The sequence below is a fragment of the Amblyomma mixtum genome, chromosome 6 (assembly GCF_055824585.1).
Source record: "Amblyomma mixtum isolate Tamu chromosome 6, ASM5582458v1, whole genome shotgun sequence".
Taxonomy (NCBI): domain Eukaryota; kingdom Metazoa; phylum Arthropoda; class Arachnida; order Ixodida; family Ixodidae; genus Amblyomma; species Amblyomma mixtum.
In genome coordinates this window covers 113,162,069-113,171,845 of record NC_143017.1, presented here as the reverse complement: position 1 = coordinate 113,171,845, position 9,777 = coordinate 113,162,069, and the positions used below count along the sequence as shown (strand labels likewise).

The following is a 9,777-nucleotide window of genomic DNA, read 5'->3' as shown; positions in this document are numbered from 1 at the left end:
TGCGTGGTCACGTTCGCCCTACTTTTAGCACCAAAATATTGAAATGCATGGAGACAAGGACATGCACTACTCAGTCGAGCCCTTCCTGTACGCTGGATTATGATAATTATTCAACTAAACAAAGTTTACTCAGGGGGGACGCAAGCAGCAACTGTATCCTCGCCACCGACAGGATTTAAATTACGATCTTGAGCACTCGAAAAACTGCCTCCTACCCGTTCTGTAGCGCAAAGCGAACGCTCACTAGATTCAAATCGCACGTACGAAGGACTAAAAATAGGCGAAAGACAGCAATGCTATCGCTACTGATCCTTTGTTCTTGAAATCTGTGAACCAAAACTGAAGATGAGTAAGTCGTTTAGAATTGATAGCAATCTCTGACCACTTCTGTCTCCTTTCGAAAAGTAATGTTAGCCATAACCAGAGGACCGTTTCCGAAGCACAAGCATATTATTCCCTTTACGAGTGCGTAGTTTTGCGTCTAAGGAGACGCCCATGCCAATTACATACTTACCAGTCGTGAGCTCCGGCCTTCGCTGTCATGAGGCGGAGTGCAACGAGGTTTAGCAAAGTGCGTCGTGGCAGGGTGCTTTAGTCTTACCTTCTGCTTGCCGCACTTCAGTGAAATTTATACCAAAGCACCACCCCGTTTTAAACGAAAGTACTAATGCAGATATTTAAAGCGTGTGGGAGAAAATATTGCAGCATCTTCTTACGCTGGGCTGCCATCAGGAGCGGGAAGTACAATGCATTGGGCAACTCGCATACACAGCGGGTCTGCAAGTACAACTGTATCATTTATTGTCAACACAGTATCTTACAGAAAACCTTCATCACCTCAGTGTCGCTAAAATACTGATTTTTTTCCTCTTTCTTCTTTCTTTTTTTGTTACTTCAGCGCATCGAAACAGCACCGATGCACAACGGTATGATGTTTACATACACAACAATGCACACAGTGATCTTACCACTCGTGCCCGCCATTGCGAAGCAAGAGCAGATAAATATGTGACAGAACAACATGGCTGCCACGGTTTCTTTTTTTCTGGTGGCATACATGCTCGCGATAGAAACAGCATTGCGTGACAATGAACTCAGCCACAATTCCGCAGTTTCAATGCCTCTCTCTTTCCGAAATGCTAACGTGAAACCTGGCGGCCTTCTTATTTCCTTTCTACAAGGTGCTTCTTTCGAGCTTTACTTCGACTAACTAGCGGAAGTAAGTCGGCAGAGTAATCATGAAAAAAAAAACAGCCCTGTCAAGCGAGCTTGCAGTCTGAAATGAACTCGCCATATGTGGAAGTCCATTTTTAACCTTTATATATGCGGCAGCAAGGATGAAGAGGTGCGTGCACAGTAAAACCTATCGCTTTACTTGGAAGAGCAAACGATGCTTTGCTTGGAGAACGTAGACTCGTTTGTCAGTGAATGGGGTGTCTGGAAGTACTCAGAGGGTAACTTAAACTAGAGACTTGCAATTTCTGACAAAGCAAACGCAAGGTATTTTCGTAAAAAAAAAAAGAAAGCACGTCACACTTGGAAGCGTGGCGATCAGCTGAAATAACTACCTTACATGTCACAGGCATTTCACACCATTCAGTGCGCTCACTAAGTGACCAAAGGTGCGATTAGGTGGTGTGTGTTCTTGCCGACGCATACCGACCCTGAATAAGTAACATGTCTCTTTGCACTCGTGAAAGGAGTACGCGGGCAACTGCCTTTGGCAAGTGATGATGTCGGTCAAGATGAGCACATTCAACAGTTGTCTCATGCACTGATGATCATTGTGACATAAGAAGGAGCAGACCGAGCTGTCATTGTGTTAGAGTGCTGTAGTAGAAAACTACTCGAAAACAGCGGAACGGTCCGTACTGTTTCAGCAATCTTAAATAAAGGTGATTCCTTAGCGTCGACATCTTTGCAGCTGCAGCACTGAAATCGCACGAAAATACAAGTAAGACACAAAAAAGGCTATATTTGCCGACTACTTACCATGCGAAAGTTTTATGCAGGAAAGCAGGCAATGGAGATAGTCTCCGAAATAATAGAAAGTACAGAACTGCAAACGCGCAGAAAGGAAACGTTACGATCACCTTTTAAAGAAGGAACGAGATGTGGAAGAATTAATTGTAAAGCATTTCACTGGACATGACAATCACTTGTGTTCCCGTGCAGGGCAATGGCGGCTTTTGTGTTGTAATTTTAGTCCATTGTATTCTGTCGCACTGTAATGTATTGTGTGTATTAATTGTATCTTTTTTTACAGTAAGGTATTGTATTAAACAAAGCGCTCAAAACTTAACAGCAGTAGAAGTTTGGTTGAAGCTCAATTATTGCAGCAGTGGGAATATGGCATCAAATAGCGATTTCAGTTCACCAGAAAAAGCCCTAAACGCTCCTGCAACTCGGAAAAAAGATAAGTTACACACATCAAGGCGGCAAAAAGTTCTATTTGTTTCACAAATGTCTAAAACTTCAGCGATCCCTTCAATACAATTTAAACAGGTCCTGTGCCTGAAGCAGGCTTTGGCTAAAACAAATCCTCTGGGATATTAACATGATTGGTCAACATCTACGCTTATGAAGACGCGCATAATATGGTTTCTTCATTATCATGATGTGCTACGGATGCAATGCATTAAAAGCTATAATCACAAGACGCATTTTCCAAATATTCGCCTCTTGAAAATGTCATGCACATCTGCCGCGTAATGAGCACGAACATCTTAATACTGTGGTAATATCTATCGACACTTAGAATCTCGGGCTTAATCACACAAAATAAAAATCTGGTCCAGATCCTTCATAACATGTGATCTTTTATGAGAACGCAATGCATGAATTAGATAGTGTTTGAAAAGGAGTGTTTTCATTGGAACAAAGAATTTCGTTTTCAATCAGTGGAATTGGTGCGTAGTAAATAATTTTTTTTTTACGATTTACATGCAAAGCATGTTTCGTGATGTAAACGGAAATCATGTCACAACCGAAGCTGATGCTAAGGCCTCACATAGTAGCGAAAAAAGAAAACTAGCGAGCGAACAAAGTTCGTCAGGAAGCACGCGTTGTTTGTTATGCCAATGATTTCATAACTTCGCGACTTATTTGCAATAAATAGTATCATTCTTTCTGACAACATCGTGTGACAAGGTGTTAGCCAGGAACCAGGCCAGAATTATTCTCTAGATATTGACTCTATGACATTTCAGTATTCTGGCCCATGCCCCTTCATTTTAAGTTGTGCAATGCACCGGTGAATATTTACAGTTCTGTCGGGGCCTTTTAGACAGGCCATTCAAAAGATGTGCACACGGCGAACCAAATTCTCATATTGGACAACATTAAATCAGATTAGTAATCAACACTATTAATTGTTTCAGTGAAGTATGCCTAAGTATCACAGACCCAGTGTGTTCTCTTTCTACCGAGGCTGATCATTTAACCGACGCGGAGTTAAGTTGTATTAAAATGGGTAACGCAAACAGTGGTGAATGATAGCAGCGCCTTGCTGTCAAACATCGTTTCTTCTGCAAAGCCACCTCTAATAACTCGCAATTTGGTTTTCTGACCATTGGACTACGCGGTGTAGGTTCACTAACGAAGAAGAAGCATTCCTGTCATTTACTTTTCGTTTCTGTCCTTGTAACTTATGCTGTGACAGAAAGGTCGGGTTAGTAAGAGCCATGCTCATTTAATATAGTAAGCTTTACCTCACGTTAATGTCACGCTCCGCATTCTTGTACAGGATGAAATTCGGGCACTGTTCGCAGCCCAAGTTGATTTTTGTATTTTCAAAACAGCAACAAGAAAGAAAAATGAAAACGTAGGCGCAGTAATTGTCCACACCCAGGCATATGTCCATGCCAAGCAGAGGCAAGCCTGCAGCGCTTATAAACGTATCGTTCTTAAGCCGCCGTAGTTACGTAAACGCGCACACTTTGTAGGCGATAAGTCGGAACATCTTTCTCATGTCAGAAAACTGCAACAACAACATGATCATCACAGTTTTTTTCGTGCGGTTATTAAGGGCGTGTCTTTTCTCAAACCTCTTACATCAAACCCCTGCGGGGACACTTTTGAACACTGAAAATTAAACGGACAGCACTCGAGACACGCACACCTTCCACGAATCACCACCCTGTGCGTCACCTCACCCTCTCGACTAGCGTGAGAACGACGCCGAAGAAGAGGCACAAGAGAGCCTTGTCCATGTGGCTCCGAGACGCGGCTGCCGCAGAGTTCCTCTCGCGATTGCGTCTGAGCACGGCTTCGCTGGGCGCCGCCTTCTGCTGACTCAGGGCCACCTCGACCTCATTGTGCATGCCGTCGCCACCGCCCGGTCCTCGGTCGTGACCCTCGCCCGGCGGTCCCTGAGACGGCGGCGGCGGTCGCTCGACGATCTTGTTGCTCCCGTCGTGATCTCCCGCGGCGCTCTTCTCCTTCTCTGTGTCGGCGCTCTTTCCCGCGAAGCCGGACAGAGCCGTCTTCTTCTCGCGCGCCGACGGCAGCTCGGGAGGCTCGTAGTCCTCGGGGCATCCCAGGTCCTTGAGGGTCAGTCTGGCCACCTTGGTGCCGCTGCTCAGATTGCCCGGGGCCGGCGTCTGTTCGAAGCTGCATTTGACGTGCCGCAGCTCGCGCCGAAACTTCTCGTTGCGCGTGGCCTTCTCCAGGTGCAGGATCCACGCCAGGCGGCAGTCACAGCCGAACTTGTTGCCTGCGGTTTACAAAAGAGGAATTCAGCATTCCGTTCCGGTACCATTAGCAGCAGGCGGAGCGGGGAAATGGGCGGAAAAGCTAATCGAATCCAGCAGTCGCCGACAGAGAAAGACAGACTTATATAAGAGGAGAAAAGTAGGTTGGTGATATATAAGTAATAAACTAATTGATTTAGAAAAAATGGCTGGCGGATTAGCACTGCTAGCACGAAATATTCACAGTTTTTTGTAGGCAGACATTACCGCCAAGTAGCTGGCATCGCGACTGAGGTGCCCACTGACCAAGGGAGTCAGTTATGCGCCTTTCCTTCTTTTCGTGGCTAGCTCAGAGGCTTCAGGTCCATATGAAGATTTTGCGGGGTATGAGGCTAAACTGCTTTCGCACTGAAAGAGGCGCCGTAGTGGAGGGCTCCGGAATAATTTCGACCCCCGGGAGATCTTAAACATGCACTGACATCGCACAGCACACAGGAGCCTTCTGGGCTTCGCCTCCATCCAAATGTGGCCGCCGCGGCAGGGTTCGAACTTGGGTATAATAGGCTGACTAAATAGTGCTTTGCTGATTACCCTACACGTGGAAAGAGGAACAAAGGTAGCAAACGGCATTCGCAAGTGTCGAGATATCATGGTAGATAAGGAACACATTCTATTGCCATATAAAGCTGCCGATACCGGCCTATAATTTTCAAACCCTCCATTTTCCTTGGCATGCTTGTTAGCTTCAGCCGGGCTTTGCTGGTAACCATAAGGCCCTAGCGAAGCAAGCGCACCTTTTCATGAGATTTTTGTCACAACAAAGTTCTTACATGATTTTTAATCACGTGGCGATCAAAGGGACGTCAGTCACGGCGCTGTGTCTCAGCTCCCTATGGATAGGCGAGGACAGATTATCTACCTGTCAATGGAGCTCGCTGCCCTAACTACTTCTTTTATCTAGGCTGCTTAAAACTGACATGAGTTTGTAACAATTGCTGTCTAACATTTCAGCCAGTCACCGCCAAAAGGATTGAACCTCGCTCTTATGCTCTTTCACATAATTAGCGCTCTTTTTTTTCAGTCGTGGCGCCGGTGAAGCGTTCTTCCAGTACAGTTTCGAGGATAAATCAAACAAAATTGCGCCTCGTTTTGGGCACAGAGAGTAATTCATTAACGGAGTGACGCGAAACTGACGTGAACGAGAGGTATGGTTAACGTGCGCCGTGAAGCCTTCCCATTAGACACTATTCTGCGACGGCACACAGCAGCATAGCCACTACGTTGCATGCCATCACGCAAAGATAATCAGTTGCAGTACGTAAATAGCGCGTAGACGTCGTCTGAGCTGCATGCATGGAAGCCTTGTGCAAGTGAAAATGAGCACTTGTCTTGGAACCAGATTACACTGGTTAAAAAACAAAGACGGGAGGTGCGACGGCTTTTACCTCCTGTCATAGTTTTCCATAATGATTGCACGTGTATGCTAACGAGCTCGGTGTATTCCGAGAACAAAGCGGTGCTTCTAGAGCGTCAGGAAGCATATGTTCAGCTTTGTTTTTTTTTTTTTTCCCCGCGTTGTAAGCTATGGCGCACCGACGTTTTTTGCTATCTCTTGGAACGAGAACGTTAACTGCAGAGTACAATTAGAGGGCAGTGCTCAGGGTATTAAGATAAGGAAAATACGTCTTAAGGATAAGAATTTAACGTCGACAAGCATTAAGATAAGAATGGTAGAGGAGACAGGCGGCAGCTTAATAAGTAATAAAGATATAAATCTCGTTTTAGGTGTTCTTTTAGAGCTCGGATTACAATAATAAAACTCGTAATAATGTCCTTTTTAAGATACTTTCAATACCGCAGGAATCAGTAAATCAACGTGTACTACAAATATTTCATGAAAAATCTGTAGCGCAGCAGACGACAAGAGACAAATTGAGAGTCACGAACACCACGAGCGCCACCTTCCAACAACGTTCGTGCTGTTCGTGTTTGCCACTTTACCTTTCGTAATCTGTAGCGCGTCACGCTGAGATGAAATAAATTATCATAATCAGGTACGATACGTCTACCGCCCGGTCTTCATGTATTCCTGTCCGGCAGCCATCATAATGCAACAAAACTTGGTAATCTCGACTTTGCATGTAGCTACGTTTTGTTCACCGGCTGTAGACTGGAAAGAAGAACGCTGGTCTATTATAAGGTGACACCAGATTTCACAAAACATACTAGTATTATCCTTCCTGCCCATTTTCTGCGTTATAATTCACCTGCGCAGCATCAGTTTATTTTCAAGGTTTGTAAGCCGGCAGTTTCAGGTGGCGCCATAAAAACATTGGTTCTTCAACTGTACTAGGTTTAATTTCTGAGCCCCGCAGTAATCTCTGCCAGCCAGTCTGGGTAACGGCCGCAGATACCACTGTTTCTACAGCTCGTTAGTACTTTGTGTTTACTCCAACTGACATACAGGTTAATTTATCTATGATAACCGCTTCACGCTTATTGCTTTGTACTGATCTTGTTGAAAAAGTAGAAGTTTCTCACTGCCATTGCCCGCGATACATTAGTGGTGCGGGGAGTCTTCTTCAATTAGCAACTACACTCTGCCATTGCCCAACAGCGGCCGAGTGCTATCTCTCCCTTGCAATAATGGCTTCATTAATTAATTAATTAATTAATTAATGCATGGAGTAATTAATTAATTAATTTTCAGTGCCATTGAAAGAGGCATTGAGTTCTTCATGCCTTTAGGCCACTTAAGTGACGCTTTCGTCATGCAGTGAGCTCCCGAACTTAATATTTCCTGTAAAACCAAATTTTCATATTAAAGGCACCTGCTTATGTTACTCCCGAGACCGTGTTTCTGAAAGTTTCAGTTTCTAACGGTTCTGCACATACCATGCTTGCGTTCATATTCTCCCCTTCAAAGTAATGTGCGCAGGGCTCCTATTAGCGGATAAATGGATCAACAGCATGCCACCTGCTCCGCCCTCTTTATGCGCAGTTATTACTGTGAATATTTTTAAAGCCCAAGAAAACCTTCTTTACAATTTCCGTGCAAGTATTCGCTACTGGAACGCTTGCGAAAATAATGGGCCGAAAATTTTGAACGGAGAGTTGCAGTTTTGTCAGGCAAAAAAGGAGCTGAAGATTAAAACTTTTTTTTTTTACGCTGCCGAAAACTGGCACGAAACGATGTACTGTCGTGCTTTCTTTTTACGCTTGTAATTCCTCGCAAGCCCGTTGGCTCATTTCTTCGTTATCTGTTGCGACGGACAGGGAAAACTATCTGCTGGAAGGCGTTATCCCTTTGGGCTTCCCGCGGTGCATGAAGTGTGTGGAATTCTTCGTTTTTCTGGCATCGGCTCTCTAATCCATGCTAATGAGCCGTGTTGAAGATGAGACAGGGAAATTCCAGTAGAGTTATTAGTTTAGAATAAAACATCTTTGCCTTTTCTTGTCGGCTCCGAAAGGCCTTAAACAGCATTGGCATTAAAGTGTCAGAGAAAAAAGATGCCCAGGCTTAGCTTGGTTAAGCCAAGAATGCGTTGCATATTGCGCGGTCTTTTTGCGCGAGGTATTGCTTGGCGGCACTCGATTTTCTCAGCAGCTTTTCCTCCGTGACGTATGGATGGATGGATGGATAGGAGCGCCCCCTTTGAAACGGGGCGGTGGCAACCGCCACCATGCTCAGCCGTTCTCTTCTTCTTTTTTTTTTCTTTGTTTTTCCTTTTCTTTAGTTTTTGTTAGTTTTTTTTTCTTTTTTTCTTTTGCTGTGTTTGCAATTCTCACCAAGAATCGCCATCATCTTTACCTACGGTTTTTCCTCCGGCTGTCGTGACGTCACGTCACGTGGTTTGGTGGCTGCCCGGCCGCGCCCAAGGGCTGAACTGAGTGATTGCAATATGCTACGCATAAAAAGAAAGTGGTTACGAGGCTATCTGCTGACCCATAAATAGTAATTATCTCGCCCTTTGGGCTTAAAGTGTGCAAAAGCTTGTACGTGGGTGCCTCAAAGGTAATCTCACAGATCTGATTTCCATTGCTCACGAACCAGACAGATTGTGTGTTTCAATGTATTACAAAAATAGCCTTACATAATCTGTTCAAAAGAAGAAGAAAAGCCTTAGTGCTCAGCTCTGCAAGTACGCATGTTGTGAACACAATTTCACTTTCAGGTAGTCCTCGACACAGTTTTTCTACAAACCAGCGTTTCTCGTTGTGGTGGACGCCAGAAAAGAATGCCGACTTTTTAAGAGACCGAGAAATGGAATTAAAAAGGCTTATATATTAGCCGGATTAACGAAAGGCTGACCTGGTACTGGGCAACTGCTTGCATATATGGATGAATAAAAGGCAGACGGCAGTGATGGCATTCGATACAGAGATCCTACAGCTGACATACCCATAGAGAAAGGCACATGAGACACATCGCACCGCTTTACTGCAGTATTCTGATGAGGCATCCGGTTCGGAGCATGCGTCACGTTTGCCTCGCGCCATCTCCTTTCCTGAGCTTCAGCGCCAGACGACAGCTTCTAACAACACACGTCGAGAGCAGACGCTTTCTTTAGAGTCGCGAGAGTAAGTGACTGGAGCCTAAAATGTTCTAAAATTTTTCTCGTAGACTGCCCAACGCATCGTGAGTCTCTCCAGAGGCTAACTACGACCGCTTCCGACAGGGGGCCGCTTGTTCAAGTGTTCCACAGTCATCTGCAGATGCCTGCTCGGCGATTTCGACCACTATACGTTTGTTGTGCTTTGTTGCCTGTGTGGCTTTTGGGCCATTTTTATGCGAAGCATACTACTTTAGCTACCACTTCAGCCCTTCACCGTGGTTATGCGCCTCCAAATCACGTGATACATGACGTCACACCACGTGACACGATGACGTCACGACAGTAGAGAAACGGGGGCCCACCTCGCGCCGTCGCTGTGGTTGTGCGCCTCCAAATCACGGGATACATGACGTCACACCACGTGACACGATGACGTCACGACAGTGGAGAAACGGGGGACCACCTCGCGCCGTCGCTGTGGTTGTGCGCCTCCAAATCACGTGATACATGACGTCACACCACGTGACACT

General features: G+C 45.3%; 1 protein-coding gene across 1 annotated transcript in view; it reads right to left on the bottom strand.

The window, feature by feature from the left end:
* Positions 1-776: 776 nt before the first annotated feature.
* The window catches only part of LOC149340067 (uncharacterized), a 46,556-nt gene continuing 37,555 nt past the window's right edge, over positions 777-9,777 (bottom strand). The window contains exon 3 of the mRNA XM_089548818.1: positions 777-4,714. Within this exon, the coding sequence (XP_089404944.1) occupies positions 4,146-4,714 (569 nt within the window). The 3' untranslated portion in view covers positions 777-4,145. The remainder of the gene's footprint in view (positions 4,715-9,777) is intronic.